At 38.7% G+C, this 18,948-nt stretch overlaps 1 protein-coding gene across 1 annotated transcript in view; it reads right to left on the bottom strand.

Annotated features, from left to right (window-relative positions):
• Positions 1-18,948, bottom strand: part of PTCH1 (patched 1) — a 77,622-nt gene that overhangs the window by 39,434 nt on the left and 19,240 nt on the right. Inside the window, exons 3-11 of the mRNA XM_039545589.1 lie at positions 9,051-9,240; positions 7,590-7,659; positions 7,372-7,463; positions 5,746-5,944; positions 4,187-4,308; positions 2,331-2,478; positions 1,352-1,483; positions 891-1,046; positions 179-277 (exon numbers count right to left, since the gene is read on the bottom strand). Coding sequence (XP_039401523.1) covers positions 179-277; positions 891-1,046; positions 1,352-1,483; positions 2,331-2,478; positions 4,187-4,308; positions 5,746-5,944; positions 7,372-7,463; positions 7,590-7,659; positions 9,051-9,240 — 1,208 coding nt within the window. The remainder of the gene's footprint in view (positions 1-178; positions 278-890; positions 1,047-1,351; positions 1,484-2,330; positions 2,479-4,186; positions 4,309-5,745; positions 5,945-7,371; positions 7,464-7,589; positions 7,660-9,050; positions 9,241-18,948) is intronic.

Genomic DNA, 18,948 nt, shown 5'->3' with positions numbered 1-18,948 from the left:
AGGATTGCTTCCTAAATTATCTCTTGCATCATATTTAAATATTAAACTTTTGCTTAAATTATTTTAGCTTAGTTTTCTCCCCGCCCCCCACTCCTAAAACAGGACCATTAATCCTAGTCACATTCTGTGTCTCTGAAGCTTTTCCTTTATTTGCCCCAACTCCCCATGTTATCATTACCTCAAATGGAATTCTCTTATTCTGCCCCGTTTCACTAAATGCATGTGCCAAAAGGAAAACATCATCTACTCCAACTCCAAGAGCAAGAAAAGGCAAAACCTGTGGAAAAAAACAAGGAAGCTGTTATATTACACTTATGACCTACCATGTAGCCAGATATTAAATGGCTAATTAAACAATATTCCCGGCACACTTTAAACAGGAATCTATGGGCAGGAACAAAAAACTAAAGGATAAAGTAAGGCTAGTAACTTTCTTTCTGAAATAGTGCCAAGGGACTGATGCTGCATTCCTTATGCATGCAAAACTCCCACTGAAGTCAATGAGAGATTTGGGTAGACAAGGAATATTGGATTAGATCCCAAGTGTATTTTGTTAGAACATGGGCAGCCTGATACTTTCAGATGTAACAGCAAAATGTCTGGTCCCCTATTCTGCACCCCTGTAGAAATCAGTGCACTTGGGTCTGCCTGCGTAAAGTAAGTTGCAGGATTGGGGCCTCTCTCTTTAACACCCATCAGGAGCACTATTTTTGCAATTTCTCAAAGTGGGACATATGAAATGTGAGCTGCTGGAGGAAACAGGCACAAGTATAGAACTAAAATCTAAACTCAGCATTTTTATTTAATTTTTTCCAAAGACTGATTCTGATGGGTTTGTTTACTAACAGAGCACTTGTAATCTAATAGCAGACTAAATAGCTCCTTAATACCTGAGTTGTGGCAGCATTAAAGGAAATTCCAATCAATGAGCACAGGCCCAATCCTGCAGCCACTGAGAGTGCAACCAACAAGACTCCTGCCAGCCCCACGGCACCCTGGGACTTGGCACAGTCCCACCGCAGCATGGTTAAACAGGCATAGGCAAGCTGAAAGCAGAACAATGGAAAAAACAAAAGCAAAACATTAGAATGTGTCATATTCTAATGTTTACCTCCCCCAACCAAAAGCTTGCACACAAAATACATTTTAAAAAGAGTACACACATTAGAGATGTTACATAAACAGGTGATACTCATAAGTCAAAGATGCACAAATTGCAAACTGACAATTTCATCCTAGGCATTATGAATTTTACCATATATACCACAGGATGGAGTCAATAATGCACATGTATGTTAAAAGCAGTTAGAACACTAGAGAAATTAAATAAACAAGATGACATTTATTTTACCATTAATAAGTAGCCGCTAGCAACTCTGATAACACTGACGTCAGAAAATGATTTTAGGATGTCATCCAGAGTAGTTGTAGTAAAGGAAAGCACCTTCTGAGTAGAGTTTTGTGCAACACTTTGATGAACTACCTGTGAACAGATATTTAACAATAAGCATTACTAAACGAAGGGGATACATTATGAGCTTTCTGCACTATACATTGGAAGCCAACTTTTGTCTTAATCATTAGCATTAAAATGTATACCCTTCAGAGGAGATGTTGTTGATCCTACTTGAAATCACTAATGCATTTGGTACATATTCATTGCAAGTTACTGAAGATCAAATCAGAATGTATGTTGTGCTGAGAAGGCAATCACAGTTCATTCAGAAAAAATTTCAATATTGAAATTTAAGAAGGCTTTTCTGCTCTCTTCCTTTTCTCTCTAACTCTTGTTATATCAGTTTTGCCTCTAATCCAAAACAACAAATTCTTAAGGGTACTCCTCTCTTTCTTCATTGGCCGGCCACTTTAGGGAGGTCACAAGCAGCTCAGCAGAGGTCAATGCCTGGGAAACAAAGGCCAGATAATGTCACATGACCTCACCAATGGGACTGCAGCTGTGAGCAGATTCTATGGCTAGCTAATGTTTTCCAGACACCTTTCTCCAGTAATCACACTGACCAAGTGCTTTTAAATTCAATCTAGCACTTACATCTTCAGTTCATTTTCCGTCTCAGCAAATAAGAAAAATGTTCTCAATAACAGGAACAAAAAATAAACAGTACCTTTTCTTAGTGTTACTCATATGTGAACAGCCAAATAGTTGTTATATTCAAAAGAAGATAGAAAAGCCATATTTTAATATATTCTGTTGCAGTGAGTACATTGTTACTTTAGAACCAGGACACACCCACACATTAAGCATCTTCCTTATTGGACTACTATCATCTATAAATTTCAAAGCATGATTTCCAAGTGACTTTGTATTTTACCTCAACATACATCCTCTGCCAGGCTTCCAGAATTGCAGCTGCCTTGTCTTCATTCCAGTTGATGTGTGAAACATACTCATACCCCTTGAAGTGTTCATACATTTGCTTAGGAGTCATTAACTGAAACATGGTCTGTAAAGCCTGAGCACTGTAACAGGGAGAGGGAGAAGGAGGAAAAGGTATAAAACAAACATTTTCAGGAAGTGATTTTCATTGCATAAAGTCTTGAATGAGAGCCTTAGAGTAACTTGCAAGAATGTTTTTCTTTTATAAGGCACATTAAAATTGACTCAGAGTAATTATTCTATTTAGTTACTGGTACAGATGTATTGATATATACAGTATTTAGGGCCAGATTCTGATTCCACTTAAGACAATGGAAGCTTTGCCATGAACTTCAATAGAATTTGTTTCAGACCTAAAGGATGTAACCTTACAAATCTGTTTTTGGACAAAGACAAAAATTAAATTAATAGTCAATTTACTATCTAATTTCTAATATATGAACTAGGGAGGGCAGAGGAATAGCGAGGAATACTGCATAATGTAGCAAGTTGTCAATAGTTCTTCATCCAGGGGCTTTGGGATTTTTGCTTTCCTTGGGGAGAAATGCCAGACTGAACTCCAGACAAGCAACAAGGATTACACAAAGGATGATCGCTGTTCATCAGCAAATTTTTGCTCTCTGTTCAACATTATATAATTGTATCTAGCACACATAGCCGTCCAAGGAAAGATTGTACACATTTCACTTTAGATACATTTTTGGCTACTTCTTAAACTATGCTGCAGTTCAACTTTTCAGAGTATATTAAATTAATTAAGATAAAATAAAAAACCCTTAATAGTATAAAAACTTCAAAATCTTTATAAAAAGTTTTATTAAAATTCTGCATGCATTTTTTAACTTTTCAATGATACTTATATTGTGTCTCAGCATAAACACATCCATTTAATTTTATTTTAATATATAACCTGCATCTTAAACTTCTGCTACTCTACATATATGTAAAATGACCATATGTCCCATTATTTCCAAGGACAGTCCTGTTTCTTCATATGATGTGCTGGGGTCCCAGAAATTCTTTTGAGATACCTGCCACATTCCAGGTTTTTGTTACATCCATCACAATGTTTATTCAAGACATACTGCCATACAGAGTAGAATTCAATCTCAGGTGAGTGTCCTAACCATTATCTTATGTGATATTCTGATGTGGGGCTCCCTCAGTCTCCTGTTGAAGTACAGTACAGTGGTTAGAATGCTCACCGGAGAGGTGGCACCCCCTATTCAAATCCCTTCTCATCAGGGAGAGGGAGGACTTGAATCAGTGGTCTCCCACATCCTGGGTGAGTACACTAACCAATGAGTTAATGGTTATAAGGGAGATCTGCCACCTCTTCCTTACCCTATCCTTTGGATGTTTTGTGTAGATCTAGGCAGCTACTGGATTGGATACTGCATGCAAGTTTGGTGGAGGAGTGGCTATCTTCTCCAGGTTCATGGATTTCAAGCAGAGATACGCACCTCCCTGAAGCCTGAACTTAGGCACCTATGTTCTTGTGAATTTTTTAGGAACCTAAAAGTTAGACATTGTAACACTTAGCATCACAATGTAAGTCCCTTTGTGGATCTGGGCCTAAATCACCAGAAAAAGCCTTCCATCCGAGGAATATGTTTATGTCTGTTGGGTCAGAAGCAGGCAGCAGTGACCTCAGCACGCAGTTTGCTTCTCTCTTTTGTATGACAGTTTTGCAACATTCACTGATTTTAGGAGGCAATTGGTTTTGTACTTTTTTTTAAACTCCTAACAGTGTAAAGCTAAAGAATTTACTTTAAAACTCTGTGTGTTTACCTGACAAGTTTTCCAGTACCATTCTTGACAGTCCCACCTACAATCAACTCCTCCTGCCAGTGCATGTACTTTTTTGACAGTCCGTAGCATCCACCACTCAAAACAAGGGCCACATCAAGAGGCTAAAATAAAATTATTGATAAGTCATCCAGCTGTGTGACTTGGCAAACAAATCATATTTGACATCAACATCTAGTACATTGGAATAAAATAAAATAGAAGTCAAATGCTAAAAATGTGCTTATCAAACAGAACAGCCTTCATGATTAACTTCCAGCAAAGAGCTGGAGCTAGCCAAATATTTCTTCATGAGACTTCAAAGCTTAAACCATAATGTTTTTGTTTGGTTGGTTGTATTTATTTTTACACTGTGTAAAATACAGATTAACTATATTTTTATGACAGGAAGTTCTCACTTGTAATCCTAATACTTAGTACATGAATATGCTCAATGAATCTACTACAAAATCCACAAGGAAGCACTCCTTGCTAACACTTTTCTAGATAATTCATTTTCTCTGCCCATGTAAATATACTATTTGGAATATGCATCCTGAATATGCAAATTCAAAATAGCATTAGGAATATGATTTGTCATGTAAATGTGCAGTCTGTTCCTGAAGTTTCTTACTCGCAAAACTCTCACTGAAACCCTGGAAATGACTTGGACTGGCCAACTGACTCCCATTAACTTCAGTGAGGTGGAAGAGATCTTCAAGCACATTCAATTCCAAGTGAGACTCAACAAGTGAATTTCATTCTTTATTACAATTTTATTTCTTTTCGTGAGCTTTTGCATGTTAATATGTTTGTGTGATGAGAGAGTGGGTTGTGAAAGGACAAAAAAACACTAAGGACTGGCTTGAGTCAAGCCTTGCACCAGTATTCTACTGGGTAGAAAACACAAGGCCCTTCCTCCCCGCACGTGCTTCTACAGTGGGACCAGGCATAATCATACTTCTTATACGCCAAAAATACAACAGACCTGATTCTCCTACTTGTATGTTGATTTTACTTTTATGTAACCCCACTGACTTCAGTTTGGTTACTCTTGATTTACCAGCAACTAAAAGTAAAATCAAGCTCAGTGACTATACAACTCTGGCATCACCAGAGTTGTCACAGTGGGTTGGAGGGGGCAGGTGAAGTTGGGGCCAAGGACTTGCCAACCCTCTGCACAGGTCAGCAAAACTGGCCCAGCATGGTACACCATGTCAGTGTGTAGCAGCAGCTGCACTCCTCCTGCACTCCGGGAGACACTCTGCCTGCCTGAGGCAAATGACGACTGGTGTTCCAGATGGGACAGTGTGTCACTGTGGTACCATCTCCCATCACGTCCATGGCTGAAGAGCCAGAATCTGACTCTGAGTCACAGTATTGCCTCAGAGACTGAAGAAAGTTAGCAGCTCGTGATCAAGTCCATATAACAGGAATCAAATAATAAAGATTGCTTGGAAATATGAGACTTGTGTGGCTTTTAAAAAATTACACCCCTTTCCCTTCCCTCCTCACATACACCCACTTCCCTGAAATAGTCCACAGATGATAAGCAAGCTTACTTTGGTTGAATTTTTGTTGGGGGCTGTGTCTGGACAATCAGGATCAGTAGGATTCAGGCAAGGTCGATCCATATAACCATGACCAACCTCTGCTTTATTTAGCATCTCCTCCCAGCTCTCTACTTGATAGTTTATTTTTTTTAACTCTTCCAAGAATTCTAAGGGGTCAAAGTTTATCCACTGCAAAGGAGGTTTCCCTCTGTAAAAGAAATTAGGGGTAGAAAGATGGAAAATACATTGAAGAAAAGCCTTTAGTTTTCAAATCTGTATTTGTACAAAGACTAGAATGCTATTTTAGCTATTTTGAGCTGTAATCCACTTTTGGAACCTATTTTATCAAATGAAATGTATATTTTAATTGGATTTGTTTATATATTGTCTTCATGTAGTCCTGATGCAACCTTATTTAAAAGCCCCATAGATAAAGATCAGCCTTATCTTTTTTCTAATAAAGGGAATATTTCATTCCCTTGTTCATTACGGTAAATATACTCACATAGCCACCTTGCCCCCCACCTCCAAAGGCAGCCAACTTCTGCTTCAAAGCAATACTGCCAAAGGGGAGTGATGGGGACAGAGGGGAGAAAGAATTTCACACAGTGTCAGATTACCACTCGTTTAGTCTAATAAATGTTTTTCAAATGTAATCAATCAAAATATCTGATCTTATTACCTCTAATACTACTATGCTCCTTCCAATTCTCTGACAGCTTGGCAATCAGCAAGCAAACTCCCTGCTGCCACGGCCATCACCACTATCCCTGCCACTTGTCCTACCCCCCACTTTTGAATTTGTGATGTTGATAGACCAGAAAGGCTTTTGGCAGCCTTATTTTGTGGTTCAAACCACACTGTATCTGCTTAACCAGGCTTAAGTCATTATTCCGAATCTCCCAACCAGAAAACACAAAACCCCTTATTTCCCCATCTAAGACTGTACACTAAAGGTTAGGAGATGGCCATTGCAAATTGCTTTACAGACACATGCAAACCAGGGCAGAAACAATAACTCAAATGCTAACTCTTGCATAATTAACCAAAAATGTCTGCACAGATTAACAATTAACTCTTTGAAGGACTGAGTGCATATAATATCACAATAGTATGCTGTGGAAAACCTCTCATAAAAGATACTATTTTTGTTTCTTTAATGGTCTAATAAACAAAGGATTAGCTTTTTACTCCTTAGGAAGACTTGAGATTTTACTCCTGACAATTATCCACGTACATTTATCCACAGCTAAGCTAAACTGAATTCTCAAGCAATCAATGCCTTTGTGGTTTTCAAGGGCAAAAACAAAGTTTATTTCCAAAAAAGCAAACAACTTTAAAAGGTCATAAAAGGCTGCATTTTCTTTTGCATGTTAATGTAATGGTAAAAATAAATGAAGATTAATTTGATGCCTACAATTCAGCTTCTGAGGAAAAAGGAAAAAAAACTTTGTGGAGCTCTTTTTGTTCAATTAAAAAAATAAAATCCATATACATTTTCTGACTCATCACTAATGTTTTTATTTCTTGATTAAACCAGCATCTAAATAAACAATGGGAATGGAATGTGAAAACATGCACAGTTTTACAATTTAGAAAACCCCCACAGATTAAAAAAGAAAACAGTTCACTTACAATAGATAGGCAGTCCCTGCCTGTAACTTTGCCCCCTCCCAGAAGCAGTCCAAAGGTGTGATGATTAAACAAGGATAAAGATATTCTATAATCTGTCAAAGTTAGAAGAGAAAAAAGCACATACATTTAGGCTCGAACATATCAAAGTGCACAAGTGGAAGTTATTACGAAGAGTGGGGAAGTAAAATGTATAGAAACCAAACTCATGGTATATCTACCTGGTCCATGTACCCTGCTTCTGTGATAAGTTCTCCTGATTTAAAACATAAATGTTCCAATTTCCATTGTCTGTAAAAAATATAAAGAACAAAAATTTCTTCCACAATCAAAAGAATGCATTATATAAACACAACACACATTTTAAATTGCAATTCACATATGTAGATGCCTCACTTCTAGGTGGTAAGTACCGAGAAAGGGAGGTCTCATTTGGAGTTAGCACCCCATATCTCACAGTGCAAAGGCCTCTTTTGGTGCATCTACACCAGCAGAGTTTGTGTTAGGCATGGCAAGTAGGCATGGTATAAAAGTAATTAAAAACAATGGAGCTACTCTTGGAGCAATGTGTTATTCAATGTGAATGAAGGTGGCAGGATCTGGCTCCTGTAAGTGGGACTACTTATAGCGTAAGGCACTAATTAATGTGACTAAAGAGGGTGCAGCCAGGAGGGACAGAATCAAGCTCAGAAGGCTAGAACAATCCTAGCCCTAACTCATCTGTGCTGGAGAGTAGGAGGAGTTAAGAGTCTACCTCCCAGTTTGGCTGTGTTACAACTATCATCATCTCAGCTTCTAGCACTCAGGAAAGTATAGGAGCTATCCTGGAGATACTCCCCTAGAAACAAGTGGGCAGGAAGGGACAGGGCGTAAGCAGGACCATGGCTCTACCCATGGCTCTACCCATGCTCTGATAGATAAGCGTGTATCAGATACTTCCCCAACCACGAGGTAACCCTGGCAGGAACTGAGCCTCAGCGGGGTACCTAACTCTACTATCTAGCCCAGGGTCAACAGTGGATACTTATTGTTAAAGGTCATCCTTATTACTCGACACATTTATTCCTATTACTATGCTTAATTTTAGATAGATAATTTAATCAAGCAGACCTCAGATACAGTAAGCACCTGTACAGAGACTGAGAAACCCAAGTTTGGCATCCCTGTGTCTACACCAAATAATCAATCGGGACTCCATTCCCCATCTATTCGTATAGCCCCTGTTCCCAAAGTCTTGGAATGTCATCTGCATTAGTGTCCACAGTCATTACTTGTTTCCTTCAGGTGGCAGTGAGTGAGGGCATCTCCAACGTGGAGGGCTTCTTACTGCTCTAAATCCCACCAGTGAGGTGCTAACACCACATGCAGGTTCTGTGGTGCAGAGTCACCACTACTTTACCAAGCAATAGGTCTGATACTGCAGGACTACTCGTGTGAGTAAAGGTTTCAGGCTCTGATCCAATCGTCTTATCTTTGCTTTATTAATTGAGATCCAATCTCTCACTGTTATAAAACTTTCAAATATCTAAGTCCTGACAATCACATACAAATCAAAATGCAGTGCCAATGAAAGGTGTTCTGAATTGCTAGCCTTTCAAAAATGCATGTAAAGCAGAGAATAAGTGTATATCTACATGTTAGATCCACATAAGATCAGAAATGCCTTTGCTTCCCCACCTTACCTGTTGTACATATAAACGTGTACTCTGCTGGCTTGAAGTGCAGAGTCAAGGTGCTGTCTGAGTGCTTCTGTTGTTAGTACATTAGCACCATCTTCTTGTGGTGTCTGAATCATGAGCTGGGGATTAAACATGGCCTCTTCTCCAATCTTCTGGCGTGTGTAATTTAACTCCCGACTCACTCGTCCACCAACTGACAGACAAATATTTACAGCTTTGTATTAGCCAATAATTTACTCTAAATTCACATTATAGGAGCTCACAGGTCACCAATAAACTTCACCACAACTACGGAGTATGTGGTAGTCAGTTCTGAGTTGAAGTAATTTTAAAGCTAATATTAAATTCATTTTGCCAACAATGTAACAAAAAAGTTTTCTTCATTAAAAAAACAACCCCACTGTCTGGACTACACTAAAAGAGTGATGCATAAATTAGAGGCTGTTAGACACATGCTTTTTCTACAGTATAATCAATATTCCAAAAGTAGAAATTTAAAAAAAAATTGAGAAACCTTTTCCTTACAGACCAGACCAAATATTTCTATGCTACAATTTCTTACACTTGTATAAACAGTCTGCTCCAATAGCATATTTCAAGATAAATGGCTTCAATTTACACTCTTCTAAATAATTTGGCAATGGCAGAAGGCAAAATGTTTCTCTTCAGTAAAAAGGGAGGGAGAAGGGAAGAGTAAATAAGCATGAGTACTTCTTTCTGCCTTTCAGAAAAATTTAAAAATATTGCTAAGTTAGGTTCACATAATGAGGTGCAGTTTGAGGGCAACAGAAATAAGCACCTAAATTTGAGCGATCCACCCTAGTCATCTAATAGCCACACAATATGCTGCCATGCAGTGGATCAGAATTTGTGGACTAAGTTTGGTCCTAAGCACACATGGGCTGTATAGCCTACTCCATATCAAGAGATGGCAGACAAGAGAAAAAGGGGAAGGAGTGTAATACTGAAGGGCTCTAGAGGAAGTCATATTCAACCTTCCTTGCCAGCGAGAACTAAGCAAACGTGGGAAATGGGTGAAGGTAGTCTCCCCACTGACAGCACCAGAGCATTCAGCTAAAGAAACCATTAATATTAATTTCATGTTGGTTAGAACTTTATTCCTCAGGTAGTCTGACTAACATCAATGGGACCACTTGTGGAGAAAAGTGTTACCCAGTGTAAGCAAGGGTACCAGAATCTAGCCTTCTGTAAATAAAGATACCTCAGCTTCCTTCTGTCGAGGAGTTTACTTGGTTTCACATTCCAGGAAGTAAACAGTCTTTGGAGAAGTAAATAACTGTTTGCACAAAGTTCTTGGTTCCTTTTCTCCACCTATCATATGTGGCATTACCACCTCCACATGTTGTAATAGATACCAGATCACAATCAACATTAGCATCAGACACTTTACTTTTAACACCCCAGTTACTAGAGCACAGCACATTGTTTCACTGGGAATTTTCATTTATCACAAATGAAATCAAATAACACAAAACTGTGTATATGGAATTCTATCCAAGAAATGTACTTGCTATTTCTCCTTTTTGAGTTTTTTACATTAAGTGAAACAAAATTAAATGCAAACACAAATCAAACTGTGTAATCCAAATCAAGTTATTGATCTAGATTGAAAAGCTATTTATCACATACATCGATTTCTTAAAGGTACGGAATTGCACTTATGGCAGCTGTTAATAAAATCTTACTGCTTTCCTGATAAGGTTAATGATTAACCCTCACTTCTGTCTCCATAGGACAATGCTCTGTGTCATTCTAACAAAGTTTGACTCAGCTTGCATAGGTGCTAATGACACACTTTTTATGTGTGATAATCTATAGTTCTTACAACAAAAGTCAGTCTCTGCACTCCTTTCCAAAATCCTTTAGATGCAATCCATTCAGGACTGAAAATGCCTCTTCTCTAGGTTTCCACAGCACCCACCACAATGATGCCCCAATCTAATTAGGGCCTTTGGGTGCTACCATAGCATAACTATTTACTACCGCTACAACATGCTCTGCCATTCCACTCCTGAATACATCACTTTACTTTTGGAATCACTGGAATTTAACTCCATTTTAGCCAACAGCTCAAATCTAATGTAAGACAAAAGACATTCCCCATCTCTGCTGAAAGTGACCAACTGTTTACTATCAACAGAAATTATTGCTTCCTAATCGAGGTGCTGTCAAACTATATTAACCTCAATGAAGAAGGCAGATTGAGCTAATCAGAATTACATCACACCAGTCAGTCGACAGGAGAGAAGCTATTTTTTCTTTTACATTCACTATAGGAATAACAAAACAGTTCAAGAAAATGGGCATATTCCCCAATATGTTGAAAATGGAATGTGCAGCAGCATTCTTGTTAAACAGACATTACACCATTTATTAATTTTTTCCTAGTTCCATTTGCTATTTCACTTACCTCAATAGGATTAAAACATGGTTTATCAGACTATTTTTAAAGCATTTTAAATGATGTAAAACACATACAAACCTATTTATAAATTATATTTAAAAGGAACAATCTGACTGACCAAAGATAGATATACAATAACATATATATAGATTGGAAGCAAATAGTTACATCAGTCGCCTTTCAATACGTACAATGAAGAGAGGAAGAAGAGGCAAAAATAAGAAATATTTTCTATCCACTATTTGCTTTTATTCATGTTAAGAATTTAAAGACTCCATAATCAGCTGAGTAATCATCATCTTTACAACTGCTACAGCCTCATGTGCTCTGCCCTTGTCTTGCAAGTATCCATAACTAGTGCCGAAATGACTCTTAGAAGGCAGACACCATTAAAAAATAATGCCATTAAACTCTACCTGAAGCTCTCAGTCTTATTATGTACTCAAAGATATTCCAATACCTCACAACACATGCATACTCTGTTGTGGGTCATTCCTTACAAATATTTAACAAATATAAATATATACTGCATGTGTCAGAAAATTCCTTCTGAATAACAGGCATTGTGGAAAATCCTGTTCGTCATCAAAATGATGGTCTTTTTTGTTGTCTTTTTTCCTTTTATGTAATGCATTTTTATGTGGGAAACAAGAATACTTTTTAGTCAAATCTCTACTAAGATGTGCCTAAGTCAATGGCCTATAATAACAATCCATCTAATTTTATTTGTAAACAATGTTGCATGTAGAAATATCTTAAATGGAAGAGAGCAAAGAAAGTAAGGAAATTTCTGGTTTGATGTTTTGATAAAATCCTTGAGGGTCATGTTCATGGTTTTTGATATTTGAGCCACCTGATGGCATTCTAGTCCTGTATTACATGATTCCTTATGATTTAAGTGACTGTAGAGCTGAGCTGGTAGCATTACTGCCTCCAGGCTAGAAGAAAGATTTAAATTACAAATCAGTACTTGGGCTCATAGCCAGTGATGATACTATATTACAGTATGTGTACTACTCTCTTACAGGTGTCATCAGATTCTGGGTGGCTGTGTGGAAATAAGACTCCAACCACATCCCTTTGCAAAAATCTGGGGTAATAAAAGCAGTGTCCTCACCAACATTCCTTAATAAATCAGTTTTTAATGCTCAAGAATGTGTGTGAAAGCTAGTGCTGAATGTTGGATGACTTCTGTATTTGCATACACTCCCAGGATCTTCCTCTCCACCACACTTCAAAATAATTTTCAAATTAAATATCAGTTCTTGTGAGAAGTGCTAGACTGGCATTCCCCAAGAAGACTGAAGTCATCTATTCATGCATAGGACTGCTACAGAACAGGAAGTACCATGCAAGCTTCTCTCAGAATGACCTTGAAAGATCATCCATATTAGTACAGAGTAATTCAGTTTCCATGCTCATTAAGGGCCTGATTATGCTTCTGTTGAAGTAAATGGAAGTTCTCTACTGACTTCAGTGAGAGCCAGATCAAGTGTAAATCCTTTGCCTTTCTTGGGAGACTGTAAAAAGTGCTAATTGTGATGTGGACACTAGTCCACTAAAAACTGGACTAAGACCATCAACTTTTTTCTGAGACCAATGAACAGCTGTCAGGTGGTAACAAGTTTTAGTCTTCTTTAACCTGAGGCAGATTTGAACGAGTGACCTAGAGGTGAAAGGTACTGTATCTTATTACCAAGCCCTTGAGCCACCCTCCCAGTACCTCAGTCATCACTTTGTAAAGTGCTTTACAATACCTTAACTATGAAGAACCTTACATAAAACTAAATTCCGTTCTGCCTTATTATATAGCTCAAAATACTGACATACGTTTCCCAAACACAGTACAACACAGCAGTACCGAACTCTTTTCACTCTAACTACCGTCCTATATTTGTTTTCACGTTGGCAATTTCTAATTGCCAGTCTTCCCCTGACTTACTAATAGTCTCAAAATGATTATGCAATTCAATTCATACATTCATTTCAGTAACACTAGCTTACACTTCATTGTCTTAGTTATACCTGTCTCATAAGTAGCCTCAAGTATTTATATGCATTACATCAGTACTCATTGAAAGCATTCTGGAACCTGTTACTAGAAATTGGAATTCCCTTTGGATAAAGTAATTTTATTAACAAGCCTCTCTTCTGCTACAAACTTTGACACAGAAATCACAGAATGAGTGACAGCCAAAAGCACTGTTCATTAATTCGCTGTCCACCTTATTGTTTGAGAGCATTAAATATTTCTCTTTCAGAAAGTCATGTAGTACTCCATTTCAAATGAGTACCATTACAGTATTGGACATATTCTGGGGATTTATTTATTTTTTAAGGTAAGGCTACTTTTTTGTAGTTACTTTTCATCCAACTGTACTGTAAATGACTTTAAATTATCTAATATAAGTCTCTCCCAAAGAAGATCTCTGTAAACAAAATATACCATTGGATTTTTGCATATGGATATCTAACTGCATGTATAAAGGACAGAATTTGGACACAGAGGCCAATATTTTCAAGAGTGACTATTGTTTTTGCATGCCTCTGTTGTTGGGTGCTCAGCTTGATGCACCTAAATGGGGCTTGGTTTTTTCAGAAAGTGTTGAGTACTTGTTCTCTTAGAATCATGCCACTTGACAATGTCTCCATTTGGACACAAAAATTGAGGAACCCAAAACCAATAGTCACTTCTGAAAATCATGTCCTGAAGTTGTGAAATTTTCTTTATGTATAGGGAACATTACATTTTTCGTTTTCAGTACTATACATCTTCATTTTTAGATCATTATGGACTAATGATGCTGGTTTGCCATCTATTTTTAAATCTATTCCACCTAACATAGCACATGACACCAAGAATCTAAGTATATGTCTCCACACCCCCACACTAAAAAAGAGAGAGATTGTTCCAGTCCGGTACATCTTCACATTCAAAAAGACATGTAAAGGCAAGGCTTCCTTTCCTATTTCTTCTTACGTGTTATAGAGTGCTCTCATTTACTGTCTGGGCAATGCCAAGAGCAAGTCTGCAATACCAGTTATGACCTAAATAGTGCAGGCAACTACTTTATAATAAAAACAGGGATTGAAAAAATATATCCATGATACATTCTGGCCTGAGAACTAAACCTAAGTAACTGGACTGAAAAATAGCTGTGTGGCCACACCCACAAAATGCTATGCCGTTGCAAGTTCAAAGAACAGAACACTTGTCTACTGTACCAATTTGTCTACTCTCTGTTTAATACATTTTAAAAAGTTCAGCTCATTACATCTCTTTTGTTATACCTTCTTTTCCCTTCCCAACTTCACTTTTCCTTTTTTTCTTTTTTTTTTCCCTATAAAAAGTTTGTGGTTCATCCTTTCCAGGATCTGTTCTTTTCCTTCTCTCTGCAACCCTTCAATCTGTTTTCTACCTCCTCCCTTTTTTTTCCTGTTGCTCCTTTCTTCTCTCAAAATCAATCTCTCTCTATACATATATAAAATCTAAATACACATATACACACTACATACTTTTTTTCTAATTTAACCCATCAGTCTTTTACTCATTCTTGCCTACTCCATGCACCTCCATACACATACATGCTCCAAATTTTACCAAAGGCTTACGAGTCAGAGGACTAACCCTACTGAAGGCCATTACAAAAGATGGAAGGGTGCCCTACTACCCAGGTAAGAAGTCAATATCCTATCCAGTTGTGGAGAAAAAGGTAGGTGTTGGGATTTGTACCAGCATGTTATCTCTGGACAATTTCCAGCAGCTCTCTATCCCCCTTTACCCACTCCCCAACCTTTTCTGGCTGGAAGGAAGGAAGAGCACTTCCTCCCCCCCCACACTGTTTCCCTTTCTCGCAACTCTCTACACTCAGGCTGCTGTGAGAGTAAGAAGGAAGTGTGTCCATTACCGTACCTCTCCCAGCCTCCTATCTGTTGAAGTCGAGGAATGTACTACTCTACCCTTTGCTCAACTTTCTGATTACTGCTCAGGGGACGCTACCCCCACCTAATCTCTGTTTGAGTCCTCCCCATACATAGTCTTGGTGATGCTCAGGGCTTTTCCAAGCAGCAGCAGGGTGAAAGTGATCCAGTTTTGTAATAACTATGTGCACTGAAGCTTACTGGTAAGACAGAACAATCTTTATCTACCTGCCCTCTGTTGTATAGCATGTTTTGGGATTACACAAGTATATAGCTATCACCTGACAGGGGGCAGTATCCATCATCTCCAATGACATTTTTCTTTTTTATTATTAATCAAATGCAAATACAACATATCAATTAAAAAGATCAGCTCAAACTAATACTTTCAATTAGCATTCAAACAGAAACCTCTAGAGTGGAAGTTGGGGAGAGGAACTCCTCTGACTGATGAGAGGATTATCCTGCCTCTTACTGGCAGCTGTCAATAACTACAGTTTCTGAACCTTAATGGCTTTCTGATCAGACACTTCTTGTTCTCAAAACAGTTCCTTCTCTAGTGGCTTGTTGGGCATATGAGATGGATCCATCACCTGAAGTTTATTATTGGTGCTCATCATCTTTTCCACTGTCAGAGATTGGGTGACCATGTGTTATTTTTGTCCAAACATGGGCACTGTCAGACGTATTCTGGATGTCCACAAGATACAGAGAGTCAATGTCCTCCATGGTATTGTTTAGATGTTTTTGTTCCTTCTCTAGGACTGACATTCAGGGTGCAGATGGTATAAGTTGTTACCATGGCAGATTGCCAGCCATTTTCTGTTTGAAATCCAGTATTCGCTCCCACTCACAAAGGTGGCAACTGGCATGTTTGTTGAGTTATTTCTTCTGTTGTGTATTGTTCTTTTGTAACTACTTCAGGGTAGTCTGGCTTATGAAGAAGTTTGGACACTAAAGTCTTTGTCCTGCCCACAAATTTCTGAGCTGGTGATCCTAGTAATGCTAATGCTAATGGTATGGCAAGTAAGCTTCATTTGAATTTCCGAGCCTCACAGTGCTTCCATCCTTCCAGTTGACTTCCAACGCCTTCTTTCGTCGGGTTTCACAGATACCAAGGATATCACATCTTATCCTTTTCTTCTCCATCATCAGATGGTTTAATGTTTCCTCCCTCGCCAGCGACCTACAATTGTAAGTACACACAGCGAGGGTTGTTCTTTTCCATGTTGGCCTAGCACCTGAAATTTTTAGCAAACTCTCCTTGCTCAATTTCCACTCCACCACCGAAGAACAGTTTGATGAGAGGCAGGGAACTAAGACCCATTTACTCATGTTGTTTTAGCCATTAACTTTAAGCCAGGCGGGCAGGCATACATACCTCCTCAAGCGTAGCTATCCTTCAACCTCTAAGGAGAAGGAAAAAATTCTTTCCTCTGAGAGAGCAATCCCCTCCTTGGATTGGATAGTCCGACACCTTTGTAGCATGGTTAGACCTACCAGGGAATATGCCCCGCTACCATAGCTGTCAGATGGCTAGGGTCACCGCTGCATCATGATGATGTGCTGAGGTAGGATTCTGCAGCGGTGAATTTATCAGAGTTTTATTAAAATCCAGTTGTTTACTATTTGAACTATCTTTTCTGCTCACCCATTTGATTGTGCAAAATAAGGGCTTGATGTGGCGTACCTATACTAATCTATCAGAAAGCTTTGCTGTATTGAGTCACTTATGAATTGTGGTCTATTATCAGCTATTAACCAGAATACCGTGGTGGATCAAGCTGTGATCTGTAGTGTCATTACAGTGTCACTTGATGTATTGTGCAACAGTTCAATTGTAAAAAAAATACAAGATAATCTTTCCCATTTAATTCAAACAGATCTGTGCCAACCTCAGACTAATGGCAATCAGGGATATCATGTAGTGTCAGTGGTTCTTTTGCTTGTACTTATTGCATATCACTACACTTGAATACTCTATCTTCAATGGCAAGCAGGCTTTTGGAGAGGTCGGAGCACCTGCAATCAAGTGCTAATTTTGACAATATTAATTGAAAATGGTTTTCAGAAAAACCTGAAAATGGGAGCTATAGTTTTGGACCTGATGGCAGCATATGACACAGTCTGGCACATGAGGCTCTTAGTCCTATTGCCAAGAGCACTCCCAGCATGGGTAGTCAGCATTGTTGACCTCCTCCTCTGCAACAGAAGGAGTGCACATGGGAGACGGAGTTAGCACGTGGAAAAGACATACCAACAGTCCACCCCAAGGCTCTGTGCTGGCACCAATATTTTTCAACCTGTACACAAATGACCTTTTGCTCACCCAGTCCTGCAAGTTAACATATTCAGATGACATTTGCTTAGATATACAAGCATGATCTTTTCCAGAACTTGCAGATGCCCAGAATGTTGACTTGATTAAGATAGCAGAATATTGTAGTCTCAGTGGTATTTACAATCAAGTGTGACAACACAGTTTGGAGTGTGTTCCATCTTTACAACTCCAGAGCAGACCAAGAACTGATTATCTTTCTCAATATACATCACTTGTAACACGAATCCCACCCAGTCTACTTCAGAGTAAGCCTAGATAAATCTCTCACATCTCTAAATCACCTGAGGAAAACTGCGGCTAAAGTGAGGACATGTAACAACTTTCTAAGCAAACAGGCCGGCACTTCATGGGGAACAAATGCTCAAACTAGCCGATCATCCAGTTCAGCCCACTGTTACTCTGCAGCAGAATACTGTGCTCTGGTCTGGCTTCATTTGTCTCATGTCAAGTTGGCTGACACACAACTACACTCAACCATGTGCATCATAATGGAGATATCTGATCCACACCAGTACTGTGGCTCCCATCATTCCTCCACATACATCTGCCATGAGAATGCTACAGCCAGACTCATTGAGAAGATCAAGGCAAACAAGCCTACCACTATAAACCGAGGTTCTTTGACCACCCAAGAACATGCTTGTTGATGTGGCATGAAGAATGGTCTGCAGCCGATGTCAGAAACCATTTCTGATCTGATCTGCCACTCTGCCCATGGGCTCATCTGAATCAATTAAAATGGGCCAGGGTCAATGCTCAACCAGCCTTCATACCTGAGGCCAAAGAGAGGATCCCACATGCAGCTGTGGCCAAAGACAGACAATGTCACACATCACTGACGAATGCCCTCTGACCAGTTTTGACCGTGATCTGAGGGCTTTGCATTTCATTGATGAGGCTGCCTTGAAAGGGCATGGGAAACTCTGCTAATGATAAGAAGAATGGCAACATTCATGCCTGGCCAGAATAAGACATCCAGTGCTCTATTCTTTCACATCTCAGTATGCAGGTGAGCACTGTATACTATGTTTAACTTTTCTGACCTCATATGGTGTCACATTATGACACAAAGTTATTTCTATGGAATCCTATCACTTATAGCAATTTCATCACAACAATCCCAAAAAATTTCATACTTGGAGATGTGTGGGCTTTTTTTTTTTTTGGTCAGGTATCCATCTAGAATTACTTTTATAAGTTGATGTACGTTTAAG

This window comes from Mauremys reevesii, linkage group 6 (assembly GCF_016161935.1).
Source record: "Mauremys reevesii isolate NIE-2019 linkage group 6, ASM1616193v1, whole genome shotgun sequence".
Lineage (NCBI taxonomy): Eukaryota > Metazoa > Chordata > Testudines > Geoemydidae > Mauremys > Mauremys reevesii.
This window is presented reverse-complemented; position numbering and strand designations above follow the sequence as displayed.